The sequence below is a fragment of the Netta rufina genome (genome assembly GCF_964035555.1).
Source record: "Netta rufina genome assembly, chromosome: 25".
In the NCBI taxonomy this organism is placed as follows: Eukaryota; Metazoa; Chordata; class Aves; order Anseriformes; family Anatidae; genus Netta; species Netta rufina.
In genome coordinates this window covers 5,286,421-5,309,550 of record NC_140149.1, presented here as the reverse complement: position 1 = coordinate 5,309,550, position 23,130 = coordinate 5,286,421, and the positions used below count along the sequence as shown (strand labels likewise).

General features: G+C 50.1%; 1 protein-coding gene across 1 annotated transcript in view; it reads right to left on the bottom strand.

Moving 5' to 3' along the window:
- The window catches only part of UBASH3B (ubiquitin associated and SH3 domain containing B), a gene marked incomplete at its 3' end in the record, with an annotated part of 60,251 nt that extends 37,421 nt beyond the window's left edge, over positions 1 to 22,830 (bottom strand). Inside the window, exon 1 of the mRNA XM_084301682.1 lies at positions 22,624 to 22,830. Coding sequence (XP_084157808.1) covers positions 22,624 to 22,784 — 161 coding nt within the window. The 5' untranslated portion in view covers positions 22,785 to 22,830. The remainder of the gene's footprint in view (positions 1 to 22,623) is intronic.
- Between the last annotated feature and the right edge of the window lie 300 nt (positions 22,831 to 23,130).

The window sequence follows — 23,130 nt, the reverse complement described above, 5'->3', positions numbered from 1 at the left end:
GTGGAGCAAAGGTAACACCACTGAAAATCCCCTTCAGCCTCTGCCCCCAGGACTGCAAACACCCTCCACAAAGGGGATGGGCTGTGCTTCAAAAGGAGGCAAACAATAACCTTGCGAGGGATTCCATCACTTCCCTAATAAACAAAACACGATTCCCTTTCAAGCTTATCATGTGCCAAGTTCTGTGGTCACAATACAATAGCTGCATTGTTCCCGCCTGCTGCAGGCTAAAATGTATTTTGGTAACTGCTGCTCTTTATAACCCAATTGTCTGGTGACAGTTATTGTGGCTTGCCATTAACTCCTTCTGCATGGGAGCACCTCTGGAAGCCCCAGGAGCTGCTCTCTGCCCCCCAGCACTGCCCAGAACAGCCAGGAACATCAGCCCGGGGCTCTGCCTGTTAGATAACATGTAAATCGTGGTGACTCAGAGTGGAAAATCGGAGATGAAAATTACACAAAGGCTTATTTAACCACCAGCTGATGATTTTTTTTCCCCCGGTACGGTACGTGAGCGTGTGAGAGGTACTCACACTCCAGCATAACACTATTATTTCTCCTCCTGCCCCCTGCTCCCCCCCAGCTGCCTTGGCATATAGGAGGTACAGAATAAAAACGTGCATGCAAATGCATGTTCACCTCACATTCCCCGTTTAGGAATGAATGAACCCTGGAACAGTTTTAATCACCAAATATGTTAATTCCCAGCTACGCTCGCACGAAAAAGCCTGCTGGTTTTTCTTAGGGTTATCAATGGGATATTCCCACTTAATGGAGCGGAAAACAGGCAGAGGGGGAAAAAGCGACCTGTCTGGGGCCTACCCAAGATCAGAGCCACCTTGTACCCCCTCGAATAAGTCAAGGTGATCCTAAGCAGTGCCAAGACTGGGGGCAGCCTCAAGGTGATGGCTTTCCACCTTCCCTCATGGAGCTAAACTACAGGCACTACCCAAGCCCACAGGGTCTGGTTGGAAGGAAGGCCAGAGCAGGCAGAGGATCTGGCTCTTCACGGCAGGAAACACTGAGAACAGTAGTGGTGTGGGTTTTTTTTTTCTCTTTTTTTTTTTTTTTTTTTTCAGTGTGTGCATGTGGTATTTTTGTAATTCAAGATGAAGTCACAGCCAAACTGAAAACAAACCGAAAAGAAGAGCCAAATCCGTTAGCAAGGATCGGAGCCCAGTTCCAGCAGTGACTGAGAGTTTCAGGACAGGAGATATTTCTTTCCCCTGAATCAATAAAGCCTCTGCTAGCATCCTAAACTGTGCCACAGAGACATGCCAGTGAGGAGAGGGAAAATGGCTTTGCAAAAACTACCAAAAAAAAAAAAAAAAGGTTTTCAGTTCTCAGGGACACAGGTTCCTGAATAAAGTGCCAGAAGCTGTGCCTGGGTTTCCTGAGAAAGACTGAAGAAGTAAGTGCATTATCTTGTCGAAAAGGAGTTTCCATATTACTCACCCTGCCCATCTCCCAGACAGCACAGCACCGTTCCCAGCAACACGCTCTCCTTTGCTTTCCTCAGCTCAGTTCTCAAAGGCTGAAGGAACGAGGCCAGCCGACCTTCCCATTAGAAATGTTCTTCCTAATACTCTGCTGTAATTTGTCTCTGCTCATTTTCATGCATTAGCCTTTATGAAGTGCACAAGGCAACCTTAATTGCATTCCCTTCTGGCTGCTTTTTGCAGGGATGGAGGCAGGGATGGAAGCCAGGGTCCGCAGAGACAGAGCACGGAGCTTTGGCAGCCACATCAAGGGAGGTAACAGCAGCGGGCTCCTGGAAGCCCACATACGGCCACTTTTGCTAGTCATGATGCTCTGGCAAGGGCATGAGATTCATATTCATCACTCAGCTAACCCAGGTTATATTCCTTCCTTTCATCCAGCCTGAATTTCCTCGCTCTCTGCTCTGCGTCCTTCAGCAGAACAAAGCCTTCCATGACTTTATCTTCCTGTGGATGCTGGAGCACCTGGGATGGGATTTTAAAGGGACCCCAATGTGTGAGAGTAAATATGGCACATTACCAGGGCTAATCCTGTCCTGGGAAGCTCTGTGGGTAGGTGAGGTGGGGTCCTGTGCTCCAATTTGCCTTGCAAAGCCCATCTCTGTATGGGGTGCTGAGCTGGGCACTTCTCCCTGTGCTAGTCCCCATCTTTCCTTGCATTTTCTCTGTACTCACACGGTGTTACCTCTCCAGTGCTCGGGTGGAGCTTTTTGTGGGGGCATCAATATATTTATGAGCAGTGCTTCCTAACTTGTGACCTCGGTAGCAGAAAGGGGCTTTTGGGTTCTACCAGAAGATGCATTATTAATGCAAATATCATAAAAACTAGTTGAGAGGAACCAGAATTTTCTTCCCTTTTTCAGTGGTGTATAAAGGTCTCTGAGGATTGATCAAGCAGCTTCATTTAAATCTGCTGAGTGTAAGCTGGATGTCCTTAGAAGGACTGGCATTTTGAAAACTTCAGTAGATCTCTATTGACTTGAGAAATGTTTTTTAAAATGGGCGAGCATTTTTTACGTCCAGTCACCAAAATCTGACTGCGGTCGTGCTGTATGGGGGCCTAACAGATTATACCTGCAGGGAGAGACAGAAAATGTATGCTGGGCTCGCACTGAGCTTGAGGGAGGCAACTCAGAAGCAAGCACACATTTGGAGGCGATTACAGGAATGATATATTCAGCTCTCAAAATGTCAGGGTGTGTAACTGGCCGCAGCGTGTGAGGCTGTAGTTTCTTCTCAAAGCAGATCTACACCGACTGCAACTGCATTTTTCAATCCTGTATCAACCTTTCTGATCAGTTTTGTGTTTTTTTTTTTTTTTTTTTTTTTTTTTTTTTTCAGGGAATCGTTGCTTTTCATTTTCTAGCACTGCTGTTTGCTTAGGCCTCGCTGAAATGAAACCCTGTTCATGCGAAATCCAGCGGCTAAACTTTTTCTGTTGGTGTTGAAATGGCAAAATTGCCTTGCTAAGGGTTTTGTCTAACCAACAGAGGAAATACAAGGTAGAGAAGCGTGTCAAAGGGGCAAACTCGATATCAAGGTGTAGGTAATTTGCCCTGCCTCCTGCAGCAGGAAGGTTTGGTACCTGGGTACCGCTGTGTCTGGGTGGGTGATAGATGGGGAGGGAGATCGGTGTTGAGTTTTGGGTTCATTAAGGGACATTTACAGGGTTGTAATTCAGGGTTAGGAGCTATTTTTGAGTTTTTGGCTATGGGCAGATGAAGTTTTATGCAAGAAGCTGTTATAAATTCGCTCAGTCCCATTAGGACCCCATGGAAATGATGCATTTTAACCCTTAAATAAAAAGAACAGAAGCCAGGAGCCTGCAAAGCCACGTGAAGCATGAGATGTGTGGCTGCAAACCGACAGCTTCAAGGTGCATCAGCAGGCCGGAGAAAACTTTCAAACTAGGCAAAAATCTCACAACCCCCCAAAAAGTTTGCTCCAAGCCAGCTCGTTAGTCTGTATCAGCCAGGGGAGTTAAAAAAAAAAATAATGCTTATGCACAAGCGGGGAGAAATGTAAAGGCTAAAGGCTGCTCTAACCACCAAGTAGCAACTTCAACTCCCACCCACCTCCCACACACAACTAGAAATAACTTTAAATAATTTATTTGTGTCTGTATTCCAGTTACATATTTAATGACTTAAAGAGACAGGGGCTCGCTTAGGCACATAGCAAAATTTTCCGTAATTCAAAGGTAAATATTACCCTGTGCACCCCTAAGAAGTCGTTGAGACTTTCAGAGTGCTTTACAGCTTGCAGCCCACAAAATTCAACAGCGTCAGCTCAGGCAGTCACTGTTCACAGAAAGAAAACCACGGCACGAGCAGGTTTAGTAGCTAAACTTAGAACAAGACAGATCCAGGGAAAGAACAAGGAACAAGCTAATTCTCCTGTCCCGCCCGCTGAACGTTAGAAGAAAAAAATCTTTCTCATCTTGCTTCTGCTCCCATTGTTGCCTGAAATTGCCACATTTTGTCTTCAAAATTTTTTGATGCAAGAATCATCTTTTTTGTAGGTAATAATTATGTTCGGGGACTTGGAGGGCAGAAATTTAAGCAGGAATGTCAGCGGTTGCACGGTCGGGACATCACTTACAAAGGAAGGAAAAAAAAAAAGGCAGCATCTGCAGTAACATTTCATGTTGGAATTATCTGAGCTCATTAGAGATGAAAACATTATCTAAGCTCATTAGGGATGAAAACATCCGACTGAGTCATGTTATGAATTTTAATAATAGTGGTAAATAGTTCGTGTCTCTGGAACTGTCGATCCTTTTCCGTAACAAACATCACCTTGGTCCAGCTCCTTCCAGGGAGTTCTGGGTTTCACGTGTTAAGCACATTAGCAAAGCAGCATGCTTATGGGGAATCATCTCTCTTATTAGGGTGAGAATAATCCTGAATGCCTTTATGGGTTCCCAGTCTTTTTCACCCTACAAAGGCCTCTCACTGTGCTGAGCTGATGAAACCAGGTTCGGGCTCGTTTGCTTTTTCCCCCGCAACTTTTTGACTGCTTTAGATTAGAGAAAAGGATCCCAAAATACCCCAAACCAACAAGCTTGGCTGGTCATTTCTGTCCATCCGGCTTGCTGGGAGCAGCACACCTCCAGAAAGGGGGAGAAGACTTTAGGGCTGGTGCTGTCACAGAGCTGTCCCAGCCCAGGGGACGTCCCCGTGCAGTGCCACGTGTGTGTCCTTCCACCTCCAGCTATGGCTGGAACCTGGCAACCCTCTGGAGAAATAGAGGAAAGGATCACAATCTAAATGTGCAGCTGTTTATAAATTCGTGGGAGGTTCCTCTAAAACTCCTGAAGTCCTATAAAACTCCTTCCTTCTTTATCTAAATGCTGTCCCTGCTCACACTGATCCCTTTTCCTGACGTTACAGAGACCCAAGTGTCCCTTCTGCTTTCTGCCAGCAGTGAATCCACCTGCCTAGTGTAACACTGCTTTTGTTAGAAGGAAAATCCTCATCTGTAAAGCACGGTTTTCCCCCGTCTAAATCCATGGTACAGAAACGCCACTTATAGCCCCCGGGCTGCCAATTACCGATGGTAAACACAAAACCCCAAACAAGCCCGAGTTACTCGTGTTCAAGAAGTTGTCGAAATGCTCTTTTAGCGGCGCGATACCCACACTTCTTTTTGGTTTTCTGTTCTGCTGACGCTTACCTAGAACAGAGCTCTGTTCAGTGGGAAAGAGAAAGCAAAGGAGAGGTTGTCAAGCCCTGGCAGCTGTCTGAATCTCAGGCATCTTGCTTTAATTTCCTTTCCTTGGTGGCAGATGGTAGCTTTGCAGGGGTGTTAAATCTGCTCAGAGCTAGTAGGGAGCTGTTTCTTCGAATGCTCCATCTATTTCCACGAGAACAAACCATCGGTTCACACTATAACACGGCACTACCCCAAAGACGAGAAACTAGGCTTTGAGTAGGAAAAAAAAAATAAATCAAACCACCTACATCTCAAAAACCCTGTTGAATAAACGGCAGTAGCAGAGGGTTGTTTACTATACATTTTCCCTTCTCATATACTGTTAGTTCAAGAGCTGAACCCAATGTGCCATCCCCCAGAGCTTCCACAGCCAGGCTCCTCGGGCACGCCGAGCCCTAGGAAAGGAAAGTCAGGGCTTGAGGGCTGCATGGAATGAAAGCAGAGCTTGAAGAGGAGCTCCTGGGGTCAGGCATATAGGGCACATACAGAGCTTTGTCCCCTCTCGGCACAAAACTCCAAGGTGCGCAGGATGTGTGATTGCGGCAGGCGGAGGTTATAAAACTCTCTGATATTTGGTCATTCACGTGACTTTCGGCTTGGCTCCAGAACTCAGAAGTGACCTGTTTGTGTGAAGCTGTCCCCGTGCCACCAGCAGCTGAACCTCCTGTCACCTACCACCGCTGCACCGGCGAGGAGGAGAACTGCCAGAGATCGCAGCGAAGGAGCTTTCAGACACTGCTGAGCTTGGAAGTGGCCCACGTTCAGATCTTCTTCTGCCTTCCCAGGTCCGTAGGGAAAAGTTTCCGTTTTAATCCCAGCATCTGGTGTCCATTTGATCGCAGAATAAAGGTTCATTCATAGAGTGCACGCAGATTTTGGTCTTCATGGTCAAAGAGCTTCCGCCCAAACTCCTCCGGGAAGAGTCCTTACCCCGGCAGCCCTGCGACTGTCCCTGAACCTTTTGGCCGGGGTCTGTTTTTCCTTGCATACAATACCCAAGGAAAGCCCTCTGGCAGTAAAAGGGGGCTTTAACTCTGAAGAAAAGTGAAGCTAACATGAAGACACAGGGGGTCACAGCATGATTTTAGGGCCACGCTCACCTGGGCACCCGGCCGAGGGTCCGCAGCTGCTCGGGGGCGAGCCACAGCTTCGCCAGCAAGCACCTGGGACGAATGAATGGAGAAAAGAGCCACCAAACAAAAACAAGGAGCTTTCCCACCCACGGAGCAGATACAATGGCACCTTCTTCTGCCACCGAAAGATGGCCCAGCTGTTCTTAGCCTTGGTCACTTTTAAAACGTGGAGGCTGCGACCTCTGCATTCAGGTCTAAGGAAATGAATGGCAGCGATCCCAGTGATTTCACAAGCTGGCTCTTGTTCAAAACGTAGGTTACGGTGACTGCAGGACAAATTCGGAGGCCTTCCAGTTGTGCACATGTAAGCTCGCATGGGGGTACTTCCTGCTGGAGAAACTGCACAAAGGAAAAAGGGGCAGATTTTGCTTCCACCTATTCCTCTGTGGTTTCCCTCCAAGTTCAATTAACTCGTAAGCAATAAGCTCAGCTATAAATCAAAGGAATTAGGCACCAAGATTTGCTTGTTTCACACTCTTACACAATCCGGTAAACTGGTTTATAATTCTGCTTATCCCAGAGCTGCTCAGAGAAAAAACACAAAACTTTAAGCTTTTTTTTTTTTTAATCTAGAAGGGAGAAGGGGGATTTCCCACTTCTGCTGGATGCTTTTTGGCTTCCCAGTAAGAGAGGATGCAGAGGATGCAGCTCAGTAACAGCCCCCAACCTCTATTTGGCTGGACTCTTGCAGGAACTTACATCCTCAGGTTCTCTCCATTTCCTTCAAAAATCAATAGGATCGGACTCGTCTGTGCTGTATTGGCTCTGATTTGATTACAGGCCGTAAGTGTGCTCCCATTGATTTTACCGTGGCTTCGCAGTGCTCTCTTTGAAACCTCTCCATAACACGCCGGTGGCCTTAGTGCAGCCCTTGATGGAGCTACAGCAAGCACAAGAGCTGTGGGATTGTTAACACCCGCTGAAGGCCAGGATTAAAACGTATCTGACCCAATGCTCAGTCCTTCTGTGCTGTCAAACCCTACACTAAGACTAAGAGCTAACGTCTTGCCAAACGCATTTAAAAGAACTAAGGGCTTGCCTTGTCTATGCTTTTTTTCCCCAATCTATCAACTCTGCCAGCCCCAGTGGGTGATGAATGAAGGGCTTGGGTGTCTGTTGGGGAGAGCAGATGTGCAAAACTAGGCGTGCTGAACTCAGCTGCCTAAAACAGAAGCTTAGGAACCTTGGGCACCCTCTGGAATAGGTTTAGGTGGTTATTTGGGGAAGCCAGACCTGAGCTTAGGAGAGTCAAGGTCTTCTGTGCTTAAAAAAAGTCAAAGGAACTCAAATACTTTCAGGATAAGGCACTACTTAGTGCTGGAAATCACTCCGTGTTGTGGAGGCTGAAGTATAAATGCTTTAAGAAAATGAAATCTAAATGAGGACTGCCTTAGCGGAGGCCTTCAGGCTATTTGGGGCCGAATGCAAAGTTTGGCTCCCTCCATCTCCAAGTGACTGCTGGGCATAGGCTAGGAAAAGAACCCCTTAGAGGCACATTCAGCTGGATGAACCTCTCATCTGATGGGCACTGCTCACGGCGCAGTGAGCAGCGCCGAGCCCATTCATTTCCTGACCCCAGTGGCTCACATCCTGTGTGTTCAGCCATGCAGTGGGGTGCATCTTGTAGACGAAACCACAGAGGCAGGCCTCGCAAGACAAAGCAAAGGCAGCGCTTTCCCCAAAGCACTGCTCGTCTCCACAGGGGTCTGTGGGGCTTTGCTGGGTGTCCTCTTGGCACCGCAGGAGCTGTGCAGGAGCTTGCTGCCTGCTTGGATGGGGATTAACCCCCATTTGAGTGGTGTTTTCCAGGCCCTGTTTTTTTTTTTTCCGAACCAGCGAGCTCTCCTGGCTTCTGCTGCTGCTTCTGCTGCTTTGGTTTGTGTTATAAAGAAAGAAAAAAAAAAAAAGAGAACCACACAGTGGCCACAAATTGCTGCCTCATGTCAACTGTACGTATCCTGTATGGTTCATTGTGTATATTGTAGGGGTGCGTGCTTGTGTACGTGCATATAAATGTGTGCCTGTGCCTGGCCATACGCACCTGGCAGCATCTTCAGCATCGTAGACTAACTGCACGTGAATGAGATAGTTGCAGGAATGGAAGAAGCCCTCTCCTTCTCTTCCCAGCTGCAGAAATACCCCTGGCACAGGGAACAAAGTCCCCACGGCAGCAGGGGAGGCCGAGCAGCACCAGTAGCGGTGTTTGGCTGGGGGACGGGGCCTCTGTTATTTCCTAGATACTCTGTGCTGCTGGTTTGGCTTGTAAAGGTTACAGAAACAGGGGCTAAAGGAGGGGTTGCCTAGACCTTGGTGAGAAACCCAAACCACTCTATGATTCTGTGACTTAGAAAACGTGATAGCAGTTTTAAAACTCGCAGGGTTTGGGGGAGGGAAATTATTTTTTCTCACCTTCGAATGCGTCATACCTAGGAGAGGAGAGGAAGGCGCAAAAAATCCCATATTTCAACATCTCCTTCCACCTAAGGTGGTACAGCGAAATCACCTGTCACCAGAGCCTGTGTCTGTAGGTGAAGCTAAGGCCAAAGGTGGCAGATTTACAGCTCCAGATTTCTGCCCTGTGCCGTGCTCGGTCCCACACGCTTTGGGAGCAGGAAGGGACGCAAGGGAGGACGGATTCTGCTTTGTGGGGTGAGCTAGCACGTGATGGGAATCTGAGGTTCTGCAAAACGGAGACGCTGAGAAGGAAAACACACACACAAACAGCCCCAGGACAAGCTGCTGGTGGAGCATGCCTGGAAAGCATTATCTCTCCGGGGAGGAAGGGTTTGCTGCACTTGCACTAACGCTGAGCGACCTTTGCAGCGGGGAAGGGAGGATGGGTGCGTGCTGCAGATGGGCAGGAGGTCAGGATGGGCACGGCTCTCCCCACGTCTGCTCGCAGAAACTGACTTCTGCAGAAACGTCAGCTGGCACTGAAAGCCCCGGGGGGGGAAAATGGCCCAGAGGTGGATGCGCAGAGTGACTCAGAGAGCTGCCCCGAGTCCAACCCGCTCGTTCCTTCGGTGCTTTCTGAAAAGTTCAACCAGAATCAGTACAGCACGCTGCTTTCTGAAACCTGGGGGGTTGCGTTTCTGCTCTCATTTGCTTTTCGCAGCCATTTTGAACACATGCAAAGTGGGGGAAACACTTCTCTGACAGGCACCGTGCTCAGCCTGCACAGCAATGGAGACAGCAAAACATTTCTGTACCTCCGTCCACCCCATTCACTGGGAGCAATGGGATGTAAACGCCTGCTTAGGGTTTTCTTGAATGGGAACCTGTGTCCTTCTCCACGTCCTAACAGAGCCCGTTCAGCCATTAGCATGAAAGATTTCCCATCACTAATTGTGAGCATTTACACCTTCTCATCTCAGCCTGGTGTCCTGACCTGGCGTGGCTACGCCAGTCTCACTGGCCAGGCTGAGCACATTCCCTGGCTGAAGCCGGTTTATAAATGGCTTGGATATCACCGGCACAGAGGTGAGGGAGGAAAATGAGTGTCTGCAATCCCATTCAAAGGCTCCTGAATTGATGGGAATGATTCCTCTTCCAACCAGTACGCTCCGACTGCGGCAGGACAAAGGCAAGCTTTTACAGCGAGTGATTTCGAAGGGACAGGAGCCGTGGCTTTGGCTCGGTTGGAAAACGACTCGTTTAAAAGTCAAGGCAAAATCCACGCTGCCTTGGGAGAGGTGATGGTGGCCGTGCAGGGGCTGCAATGATGAGAGGCAGGCAGGCTTCGCTCTAATGAACTGAATGGAGAGGGGCTGTGCTGGGTACACAGAAGTACTCCACTGTGAGAGAGGAGACGGTGAGAGCTGATAATGAGACCGAAGAACTTCCTTTGATTATTGCCTCTCATTTCCTACAATGCAATCTACATCTTTAAAGGAAGCTCCTCTTTTAAACGTTACATCCCCTTGTCTCGGTGTGGTTAGAAGATCTTAAGCACCAGCATTGAAAAAGGAAGGTTAACCTGAATAAGGTAGAATAGGAGGGCTCTTTTTCTTCCTATTTCTGTGCCACATGAATACCGTGGGACACCGCAGGTACGAGCAGAGCAATTTCAGCCGTAGAGCAGAGGCTGGCGGGCAGATGCAGGGCAGCACACGGCAGGTGCTGAGATGGTGCCGAGAGAATTGCTGAGGACGAACGGGAAGCGAAGGCTGAGCCCATCCTGGGTTGGTCCCGGCTTTCAGGTGGGGACTGGGGCAGGATTGTGCTCAGGACCTGACTCCAAGCTATTTTTGACCTAGCTCTGAATATCAGGGCTGTGGTCGGACAGGCTGCTCAGCCAGGGTGCAGATGGTGGCTTTATTTTTCAAGCGTAACGGGGACTTGGAGCTGTGCCCCCACTCCTACCCATCAAGGCAGTACGGCCAACTGCACGTGGACATAACATCCTTCTGGATTAAAAAAGAGCTGAAGCTGAGCTTTTATAAGCCTGGACCCACCTTGTAGGGTTTCAGATCTGCCCACCTCTCATTGGCTTCAAGCCCCTAAGTGCCAGCGGCACCTTTCCTTTTCGCTGTGCTCATGCCCCAAAACTGCTTCCAGGGCACACTCACGGACCTCCAGAGCCAGCTAAAACATAAACCCATTCCCTAGGAAGAGAAGAAAAGCAAAATGATGGCATCCCGTGGGTTACTTGAGACCCTCTTCCCTTCCAAGTGCTGGATTAGGGACACGAGCAGTGGCATGGAAAGGGGGCATGGCAATAATTAGAGCCAGCTACTGGAATTGCGCATTTCAGAACAAACAGGATGCACGCACAGACAGAAGAGAAGAAACCTCCTTGATCTAAAAACAAAAAGGAAATGAAATTAGAGAGACATTGATACAGATAGCCAAACGGAGCCGTGCTAACGTGGGCTGGCAGCGAGCTCACGGCTACAGCAGCAGCAAGGGACGAGCGGCAAAGCTCCACCCTGTGCTGCCGTGTTTAAAAACAAAACTAAATTGTTCCAAAGCCGCCGTGCATTTCGGCACCTGAGTGAGATCCATTCAAGCCAACGGAACTATTTGTGCGTTTGATCTTAGGCAACACGTTTACATCCTCTGCCAGCTTGGCACCTAAATTCGTGCCAGTTCGCTCCTTGAACGTGGGGCCCGGAGGGGGAGCCGGTGGAAATGTGCGCCTTCAAAGGCTGCAATTCCCTCTGCCGTGTGCTGCTGCAAAGCTCCGCTTTAACTCTAAGAAGCTCAGGGGTGTTTGTACACCAGGCAAACCTTAAACTCCCCTCCAGCCGTGGAAACAAATCTGCCCAGACCTGGCGGGGTGCTGAAGGGATGCTGCTGGGATTTGCTGATTATTTGCACCCAGACCACTGCTAACAATGAAAAATGAGTGAGAAAGATGTGGTTTTCAGGAGTCTTCGTTCCAAGCGAAAACTTGTGTCTGCTGTGACACATACCTTGAAGCAAGGGGACAATTATCTAATCACAACATTCAATGCCATTTGCATAATGTCAACTAAATTGTTCAACTGCTTCAAATGCTTTTGTGATTAGAAAGATACTCCACAAATAAACCGACTGCATGTTCCCGACACTCCAGTCTAATGTGTTACAAGTAAGAGAAAGATAAAGCGGCATGGTAAAAGGATTCCTTCCTCATCATTACTTCCACTCAACCTAGGAAATCACAAAATGTCACGTCTATTACTCAAATGAAAGTCACATCAAAGGTCCTGGAGGACTGGGGGATACGCTGCAGCAAAATGGAAATAATATTTTGCAGGTGGAGAGTTGAGCTGGATGCCTGGAACAGTACCTAATTGCCACAGGAGAGTACATTTGGGTGTTATTTATGTCCTGATGGCAAATCCAAATTACCGAGATCTAAACCCAGCAGCGTAAACGACTCCCTTTGTGTCCCCAGGCAAATACCTGGTAATGCTTTCATGTCTGTCGGGGTGTTTAATTTGCAGAGACACTGAGCATCAGTTAGCCCAGACTTTCCCATGTGGCTGCTGACTGCAGGTAATCCGTTTTGGACCCCTGGAAGGTTTTTAGAGAGCTACGTACAACTTTCCCCCATGTGCTGCTAAGTAAGGCCTTGGTTATTTGGGGGTTTTGGCGAGTTGTGGGGAATCACGCCCTTTGTATGGTCCATACACAACCCCCGTGCCCCATCACTGGTCCAGCTCTCACCTTTATATTCCTGATCTTTTACGTTCCTGTCCCCCAAACCTGGGAGACAGGGAGTTGCCATACTCCTCCAGCAATGGCACCCGAAGGCACCTGCCCTGAAGCTGGGCAAGGAACCGAGGCAGATGTTTTGCCTCAGCCTTCTGCTTCCTGAGGCCTGACAAGGTTTTCCCCTGACCTTTAGAGGAAGGACGGTGAGCAGATCTCGGTGCCTGCATCCTCTGCACTGCCCCCCACACCCACAGAAGTAAGAAAGGGCGTTAGGTGCATGGCCCATACCTGCAAAACCCCACTCAGGATGGACCGAAATGGATGGACCAACCTGTGCCTTGAGCTCTCGTGATGCATTTCTGCGTCATCCTAAAAAAATATTCCTTTTTTTTTTTTTTTTTTTTTTTCTCCTGTCCCTCTGCACATTTTAGCTGGGCAGCCTTGGCTGTGCCCTTTTCAAGTTCACCGTGCAGCAGATGGGCCTATCTGAACACCAAGCACAGGCGAGGAAATCAGCAGCTGGTCGCAGGAGTTTCCTAGGAGAAGATGAAAGGATCGCAGCAGGCTGCCCGGTGCCCGCGGTTCGGCTGACTCACACCAGAAGCCTGCCGAGACACAGTTCCCAGGTGCTTGAGTCACTAACACAAAGCCTGGGCTAAAATCAGAGGTGATGATGTGCTGGCAGGAGTTTCTCTCCTTGTGATGCACTTTCGGAGGGGTTAAAAGTTGCCTGAGTGACGGCTGTCGGATGGGGGAATCAGAGAAAATCCCACTCACGCCATGCGCCTCTGACACACCGCTTTCCACTTTGACCCAAACATCAGCAATTTTGGGACAGGAAGTGGTGGAAGTCAGAAAGATACAGCGACCCCAAAGCCAGGGGCTTCCTAGGAGGTTAATTCCTCCCTCAGAGGTGGCATCTGATGAACCTGTTTGGGAAGCTGGATGATGAAACGGAGAATTCTTACTAACACTGACCTGCCCGTGGGCAAGCAGAACATTGTACTTTTGGGAGAAGACCAGATGCAATGTGTGTGTGTGTGATTTTTCTCTTCTAAAATTGCACTACTATTATCAAATCGAAGTGAGACTTAAAAGTCGCCCTGCTGCTGCTCTCAGGTTGGGGTATGAGGTCCCAGTTGCGCAGGCAGCACGCGGGACTCGGGGCTCTGCCACCCATCCTGACTCATCCTCCGTAGCCCCAACAAATAAACGTGCTGTGAGCAGCAAATGTAAAAAAAAAACACAAGGTTTCAACCCTCTTTGTGTTACCTGAATGGTGTAAGGAAACTATTTCTCTAAAGGAAGCTCTTGCAGAAATGAAAGCCGGGTTGTTTCTGGGTGAGATCCTCAGCTGGTGCGTATTAGCATCACTCTGGCAATCCGGTGGTGCCGGGCTGCTTTACGCTACCGGAAGGCTTTGCCCTTTAGGACGTGCGTGCATTTATGACCCAGCCACTCTGTGGGAGGGGGTGAAGAGGCTGCGAGGAGAATATAAACGTGTCTCGTCAGGTGCAGCTGTAATTTACATTTATTCCGAGGCTCGCTTCCGTCGCCCGTTGACTTGTGTAAATACGAACCAGATCCAGTCCTTGTTTAGCTCGAGATTTCTTTGAACTGCGCCTGGGAGAACTGCCTGCAGCGTATCCGGGGGTAATATATTGTGATTTGACACTTGCTAAGAGCTGGCAGCCGCTCTCCAAAAGAAATATTGATTGCAAAGAATAAATTCAATGCAATAGCAGAACAAGGGAGCAGGACATCATCGACACCATTTACAGTCTGCGATTGTGGAGCGCCCTTTGTCTTGAGGAGATGGCAAATGTTAATTAAGGTGCCTTCCCCGGCATCAGGCGATTGATGTGCTGTCTCATTTTACCTCTTGCTGTCTGTAAAATGGGGAGGATGCTGGTTTCGGAGTAGCAGTGCTGCGAATTTCACCCATCAATCTAGCTCACCAAACCTCTGGGTAACGACTTGGCAGTGAGAGATTTCGGAGGCGATGCTGAGACCAGAGCCTGAGACCCGGCGACGATGCTGTCTGCTTCCTCACGTGGCCTCTCCCTGTGCTCGCTGCCGCTGGTGAGGTTGCAGGGTTCATGTTTTCCTTTTCTGTGTGTAGGGCCCCAAGCTCGCTAGGATCGTGGTGCGTAAAAGTCAGGCTTCTATTCACTGGTGCCATACAGGGAAAAAACCATACGGGTGTTTCTCGTCAACAAAAACGGGTTTAAAATTTGGGTTTTGATTCAGCCACTCTCAATAAAAAGAGGAACAGCTTAGAAACAAACAAAAACCTACACCATGCTATACATTCCTGGTACTGCCAGTGCCATTTAATGCATCCCCTTCGTACTCAGGAGCAAAGAATCCCACACCCCGATGTCAGCCGTTCAGGAGAAGCCCCTGCTCGAGCGCTTTGCTGAATGGGGCCGTTAATGAGGTTTCAGTGCTGTAGGAGCTCACTGTGTTCCGTTTGGGAGAAGAAAAAGAAAATAATCATTTTTACGAGCCCAAGATGAAAAATCTCTCTGAAACACACCCACCTCTACACCGGCAATTATTTCACAGCCACCGATGGCGGATGATTAATTGGGCACTATCAGGAGGCGCAGCACCGGGCTGACAGTACACGAAAGTGCAAAAAGTGGCGTTCACCTCGCGTTTGGTAATCGCCCTGGGGCGATGGGTGTGAGTCAAATACAGTTAAAACCTAAGGCAGATATCCCAACGTTTCTCCGGGCTGCTCTTTGCTCAGCCCACAACCTTTTGCAGCGTTTTCACGCTAATCTCCTATCGCCAGGGACTGCAAGGTATTTGTGCTGGCAGACAGCAAACTTCAGTCCCGAGGACTTGAATTTGGTGTCTGGGGAAAGCAAACACCTCAGGCACGGCTCCTGCCACTCACGGCAGCTTCCAGTTTCTTGTTGCTTGCTTTCTGTGTAAATTTTACACCGCTGCGTGGTGGGCGACAGAAACTTCTCGGGTCCTGACACCTGCCAGATATTGTCACGTCTACACACGCAGCTCCGCTGTCCATCCTGATCCTCATTCTTTTGGGAATTGCTGGAAAAAGGGGAATGCTGGAGCTTCCTGGCGAGCAGAGGAGCCGTGGCTCCAGCCTTTGTGCACGCCCGAGCAGAATAGGAGACGGTGGGGACAGGGTAATGCACAGCAGAGCCAGGGCCTCTTCTTTCGGGTCTGTTTATCCAGCGGGTGAGTGAGACACAAGCGCCCTGGTGCACCCCATTGTAATGCACAAAGCCTGCAGTGAGTCCCGGTGATGGAATCCAAAATGCTGTCAGCTGCTCCGCTCCAGCTCTTTTGATGACTCTGCTTGTTGAGGATAATTAGACGGGCGCAGTACAGACACACACACGGATGTCTCTATTCTTTTTGCAATTGCACGGCGCACGCTCTGCATCCTCTACGAGCACCGCTTAAAACCTAGGGCAATATTTTCAAGTGTGTGCAAAAGTTGGGAGTCCGAGGTGCACTCTCAAAGGTGACTTGAAAAACTGAGGCTCATCAGGAGCCAGCAGGGTTAGCAGCTTGACATTTAAAAGTACCCTTTTTTATTTTTTTTTATTTATTTTTTTGAAACTTCTGCTCAAGATCTTTCAAAATGTTGAACTCCCCCCGGCTTCTGTCCATGTGTTTATTCAGGAGGTCCCAGGGGCTGTCGGCACCCTTTGAGCATGGGCTCTCACCCAGCCAAGTGGCAGAAGTAATCCCAGGGTAAACTTCCAGATGGCTTTATAAGGAAGCACTGCAGAAACGGGCCAATGTGCTGCCACTGTCACCAAGCCTCCAAGGGGGTGAATAATCAGTATTTTATGCAAACAAGGCTCCGTTCAAATAGTCCATGCTGGGTATCTGAAGTGGTGAGTTGCTCTGGTGAGCCTTTGTCCCCAGAACCTCCTCCTGACAGCAGCACTGGGTGAGGGGGAAAGGGATGGAAAAGGAAAAGGTAACCCTGCTACTTCTGCATCGCTTCATAACCAACTCGTAGCTTGGAGGGGAATTGGAAATGAAGGCTGGAGTTGTTAGCACGATGGAGTTTGGGTTCTGTGAACTGGAGGTGACTAAATGAGCTGCCGGTGATGGGGGGATCTGGGCTGCCCTTTCTGCAGCCGCCCTCCTTGCTCCGAGGACCGAGCTCATGCCCTTTGCTCCGAGACCAAAAAATCATCACAGGGCCACAAGAACATGCAAACATTTTGTTGTCACCATGTCATTCTAGTACCCAAATGAAGCATCTACTTGGGGACCAGGAAAGTTTCTAACAACCCTCACAGCTGAAGCTAGATAGCCCCAAAACACACAGCTCCACGGGGACGGCTGTCCTCTGCCTGACTTGCCACTGACCCAGGAACTCGTTGGACTGATGCTGCTACTTAGATATTTAAATATGAAATCCCCATGAAGCACAGTGGGTGAAGGTTCTTGGTTTTTCTCCTGGACACGTGCAAGCTTGCTTTCTGGGCACTAGCTCAGAGTATCGCAGTGACACTGCGGGCAGTAAGGGATGCTCTGCCCTCACACAGCCCCCTCGATGCTTGTGGCAGAAACATTTTCTGTGTTGCTATCAGTCCTGAATGGTTCCACTTTCCACTCTCAGACACGATTAATGGCAGTTGTGTGTACCGAGTCGCAGATCACCGGGGCAGTTTGGGGCGCTGCTGCCGCCGTCGGTATAATTTTAGACCATGATCTGATCGGAGAAATGACTTCTTCAGCCCCTGGTAAGGGAAGAGCTCTCTCCATTTGCAAGCTTTACACAATGTAATGGAAATAGATGTTATTCTTAGACCAGATATCTAAGCCTTGTGGTTAAGCTAACGTCGAACCTCGACAGACTGAGGGGCAAATGCCAGCCTAAGCGTAGGTTTCGCATATATATATATGCACATATAGATATATATATATATGTTGGCTGCTGTGCACCTCAGCTCCATTCAAACAGTGGAAGTGAGGAGTCCTCTCTGCTTTATCACTTCAGATCTTTAAAGAAAGGAACAACCTGATAAAGATCTCACCCCGCTGAACACCACGGTCAAACCGTCTGAGCGCTGCAGTAACGAGCTCTGGCCTGCAGCAGAGCCCTGCAAGAAAGCCAAAGGAAAACAAATCCATGTGCAGAGCAGCCGTGGGATGTGGTTCCCCAATGGATGGCTTCTCGAGTGCACCTTCCTGGCAGCTGCTAACTCCATTCACATCCTGGCCCCGCGGTGCAGACCTGTTGGACCCCCTCCAGCACAGATGTAGGGAATTGGTGAGCGGCCTCAGTGCTGAGCCCAGCAATTGCGAGAGGCGACCGAGGGCAGCTCGTTGCTCAAAGTGTTGCTCAAGTCCCCCTGCAGAGTCTCTGCCGGGTGCCTCCCGGCGTCCTGCGAAGCTCAAACAAGTGCCTGGGAAGGCAGGGCTCGTCCCAGCCATCTGCCAAAGGGTGCCTGCTCTTCCCCTTCCACTCTGTGGGGTGGAAAAAGGACAGAAGTGCTTCCTGTGAAGCTCCTGCTGAGACATGCCCGTTGGTCTGTTGGTTCAGTAGCTGCAGATTTCCTCCAGTGCCCATAACAAACTTGGAAACACATTCAGCACAGCCTTCAGAGCAGTCGCTCCTAGAAACATTTGTGTCCATCAACTTCTTACACGGAAACTGAGTTTCCCTCCATACCCCAGGCCAGCACAAGTCACAGTGAATCACGAAAATGCTTCTCAAGCTTGGGCTTAAGTGGGACTTACGTGATGCCTACGTTTTGGGCTGGTCCTTTGTAGTACGATGAATTTCAGCCAAGAGTATGTGCAGAAAGCTAATACCCCGAAGGCAAGGTCGTGAAGGAACAGAAACCACTTCAAAATCCAAAGATAATCTGCAGCACTTTTTCTGTGTGTGCAGTGTTTTCCCAAATACAGCTCAAACCCTAGAGGAAAGAGAGATTCACAGCCTCTCTGTGCTGAAATACTGCTATGTTGCTAAGTCTGTTACTAGGCAAAACATGTTTTAGCAGCCTCGAAAACGTTTTCAAAACACAAGGGAAGATTTTTCTGTTTGTAAACTGGATCTGAACTTCTTTTCTTTGAAATTAATGGAACTATCACACTCCTCAATTCTCGTAGCTACCGAGAAACAAAATCAAACCAGCTTGGCTCTGTGCATGGCCAGGGAAAAAAGCAGTCCAGCTTTGTGCACTGACTCCTCTTCATGCCCATGGTGCTGAGTTAAACCCAGGTGATCTCTGGTGGCAGGGAGGGAGAAAAAAACGTGCCGCCCAGGGGAAGTGAAGCTGATTCATGGCTAACTGCATGATATTCCTGCCTGTCCCCTCTCCAGGGGGGGAGCAGTGTTTGCAGTTATGTCTAGCACCAGCAGATCTCCCCAGGAGCAGGCACCGCACACCGAGCCAGCATCAGGGGCCTGGCTGCAGAAGATGGCTCCGTTTTTTCAGGCCGAGATGCCGGGAAGGAGAAGTGGTTCGGTTTTGGAAAGCTTTGCCACGAAGGGGCACAAACAGCGCTTATCTCTTACGCTTATCACGCAGAGCATGGCAAGCAAAAACACGATGCCTGTAATTTAAGTATTCTGCTTGGGGATGGTGATTTACCTATCTGGAGTAACATCATGAGCCAGACACTTATCTTCGTATTTCTAGGGCTGGATCTCTGCTGAAACATCACCACGGGGGCTGTGGCTTCAATTCAGAGTTGAATGCAGAAACATGAGCAACATTTTAAGTTGTGTTTATTTATACATTCATGCACATACGCACACCCAGCATTAAAAGACAGCAAGCGGGATTTCTACTGGTGTTAAATTTGCAGCTTTCTGGTTTTGAGGATGTTTTGGACAAGCTTCGGTTCCAACATGAAACTTTTAGTTTGTGCATCCCTCAGCTCCCAGCTCCTGGAGCCACCCTGACTTCTGCACCACGCAGCCAGAGGATTTCAGCTGCTTACCCCTCTCTTACTTCCCATAGTGTTAGTTCGGTCAAAGCCCTTCCTCCATCAAAAAAATGGCAGTCCACCACTACATTTTCCCATATTCAGCATTATACAGAGATAAAAAATAAAAATCTATGCATAATATACAAGTACGTGTACATGCATAATAGTTTTAAGTGTTCCCCTGTGATTTCAGTGAGCTGTAAACCATAGCGTGCTTCCCTTGCACTTGCTCTCCGTAAGGCTAGCAACACGTATAAAAGGATTATCACAGAAAAATAAGACACGCTGGCAGTCCGACTAGATCTGTGGGTGCAACCACTGACAGTAAATCCATAGCAAGACGGGGACAGCATTTGGGGTCAACTGGGAAATGCCAGCTGCGAGAAATCTTTTCCTAGAGGAAGATCGTTGTTGTGTTTAGGGTCTTGAGACAGTGGGGATCTGGTTAGACTTTTGTGCGACCTTGGTAAAATGCTTGTCTCAGTGCCTGAATTGCAAAACGGCAATCATAACATCACCTCTGCCTTCCTTCCTGGCTTAAAGCAGAAACTATTCGGGATCGGGACTGTCTCCTCCTTTGTGACTAGACAGTACATAATATAATGGGCTAATTACAAAATAAAAAATATAATGAGCCTGTGCTGACACAGAGCCCCAACAGATAGCTCTCTGCAGTCCAAAACACCGACACACAGCTCAGTGGCTTGAGCAGTTCCCATCCGTAGAGAAAGGCATCCACAGGTAGCTCACCCAGCCCCGCATCAGAGCCCGGCTGAACTCTGCAGGGTGGACAAGTGAAGGCTTATTTAATAACATCCTCATTTCAGCAAGAGATCCACGGCAGTTTAGCACCCGACACCCAAAGCCTAAACATACGCGACATCCTCTCTTGCTTTCCACCTGGCTCGTACCATTTTCCACCCCTAACAGAACTACTCTGTACTAACCAGCCAGGAGTACTTGGAAATCACATTGAGCCTTTCACCTCTGATTATTTTAGCATGCGCAGGGTAGAAGTCACTTGCCTGAAGAAACCCAGAACTGAGAAAATGAAATGAACACAGGAATCCTCAGCTCCCGTCAGCAGCGCCAGCTCAGAGCCAGGCCGGCCTTCTGAGCTCTTACTGCTGGCAAAATCCCGGAGAAGAATCATCTAATCCCAATTATTCTGCTGCAACAAACGCTGACCTGTCTGCTGCTAGGAGTGGAGTTGCCTGAGCTGGATCAGAAGCTGGAAGTTAGGAGAACTGGATACCCGTGAGTGTCCCCCTGCTGTCCCAATAGTGTCTCCCCGAGTGTCCCACGGGATATTCCCATGGGCACTGTTTGTAAGCAGCACTCCTCCGAGCTCCTGCATCTCTTCGCCAGCTTCAGCAGCCCCCCAGCTTCAGCACACCCCTCAAATTCAGCAGACCCCCAACATCAGCAGCCCCTCCGTCCCCTGCCCCAGTCCCCGGTGGTGCCACCAGCAGCGCTGGCATTTAGTGACATCCCTGACAGACTCGTCTGACAACTCGGGGCTTTGTTTGCAGAAGCCATCCCAACAGATGGCCACCACTCGAGGCATCAGCCTGCCTTCTATTTATACACAGGACCTCCAGGCGCAGATCTGTGCTCCCGGCCTCCCCGTGGCACTGCGGGGAGCAAACGGGGCTGGGAGAGCTTGGGGTGAAGGCTCCAAGGGGCTTTCTGCTGAGGCTACTTTGCACTTTACGCCTTGGGAGACGGGGTGCTTTGCCTCCTTGGCAGTTCAGTGAGCAGATGATCCCATCAGGGAGCATCCCAGTGCTGTGCGGTCCCGAAGCTCCTGCTGCTGAGCCCGCACGCTGTTCCACAGCGTTCCCGAGGTGGAACATCCTTGTCTGGGCTTTTGCTGTTTTGCTGCTCATCTGAATTTTAATGATAAATTGTTTGGAGGATTCCTAGCAGACTGGAATAGGGCGCCGAGAGCTACTTCAGGCCGGGCCAGCAGAGGACTTGTCAAAGCGTCCTGAGCTCAGCACCGGGACAACCTTACCCGCTGGCGGGATACATTTGCAACAAGCATTCTTTGCACTTAGGACATTTTGCCCCTCTCTGTCTCAATTTCTGCCTTTAACCTTCCCTATCTTGCACACCGAGGCTTTGGTTTCATTTCTTGTCACACGTTACTTTTCTCAGGCTAGAATACGAACCACAGACATTGTTCCTCAGCGAACGGTGAGGCGAGCCCAGGGCTGACAGTCAGCCTCGATGGCACTTGTACAGGTGAGGACGAGTTTCATTCATAGCACCAGGCTGCTTTTTCCCTCTAGCTACTCTGAAAGGTGCCCATCTGTCTCTCCAAACAAGCGGAGCGTGAAACAACCAGGCTCTTACCGTCTTCATTTGCAGGCATCATGTATAAAAGTTAAATGTCTGTACGTAACTACAGATCACCGACAGACTTAAGGAGCGTAAGTAGGACAAGGGGAAACACACAGGGGATTTTCTGGATGTGCCAGTGGCAGTCTGACATCTCTCCCTAGACCTGCATGTGCGTGTCCCTGTATTTATGGAAAAACACAGCAGCGAGGCTGAAAAGCCACCGAGTTCTGACTGATAACAGCAACAAAAGGGAAACTTAGATCAGGAAACCTCCAAATGCCGGCTGGCTGCGTTTGCATCCTAAAGCCCACGGTCCCACTTCAGGAGTCACCATGCTCCAAACTGAACCATTAGGAAGTTACCCGTGGGTTGCTGCCTAATTCATTTCCAGCATAAGCACACGCAGGGCGATTACACCGGGGCATTTCTCAGCTGGACAAGACCAAACCTAATGCTCTGCACTCCTGAAATTCCCTTCTGTCCCCCTTTCTTTCGGAAAGATCAACTCGTGCGTGGATTCAGGAGGATCTCCCGGGTGACCGAGTTTCGCCCCGGCGACAGCACCGAGCGCAGGAACGCCGGGCTTTGATTTCAGCTTGGGGAAGGGGGGGTGCCCGGAAAATCGCCTTTTTGGCGACCCCAGGCTTTGCCGGGGGGGCACCTGCCGCCCCCGGGACCCCGCAACCTCCCCGTGTTCCGTGTCCCCGGGGCGGCTCCGGGAGCGCATCCCCGGCCCCTTGGAGCCGCGCATCCCCCTCCGCGGCCGCGCATCCCTTAACCACCCCAAAACGAAACGAGAGGAGGGCAGGGGGGGGTCAGAATAAGAAAGAGACCGAGCCGCCACTTACGCCCGGGCTTTGGGGAAGCCCATGGAGAGCAGGATCTCCAGCGACGAGCCATGTTTGATGGTCCCCGCGCGGTGCTGCCGGTTCCGCCGGGGGATGACTTTGCTGTACAGCTCCTCTTTGGCAGCCATGGCGTGCGGGGCGGGCTGCCCGCGCTGGGCCATCACGCAGCCATCGCCACCCGCGCAGGGCCATGCACACCCGCAGCGCCCCGCCGGGGGCCGCGGCCGGGGCAGGGCCGAGGGGCTGAGCCCTCCTCCGCTCTTTTCTCCCTTCCCCTCCGCTCCTCTCCCTTCCCCTCCGCTCTTTTCCGCTCCTCTCCGCGCCCCCCGAGCCCCGCCGCCGCCTCCGCCGCCCGTGCGCGCCCCGCGCAAAAGCCGCGCAAGCCCCCGCGGCCGCTCGGAGGCTCCGCAGGAGGCCCCGAGAACCCCCCCCCGCCGCCGCCCCCGCTCTTAAAGCCGCCTCCGGGGAGGGCGGGCGCGGCCCCGGCACCGGGCTGGAGCCGGCTGC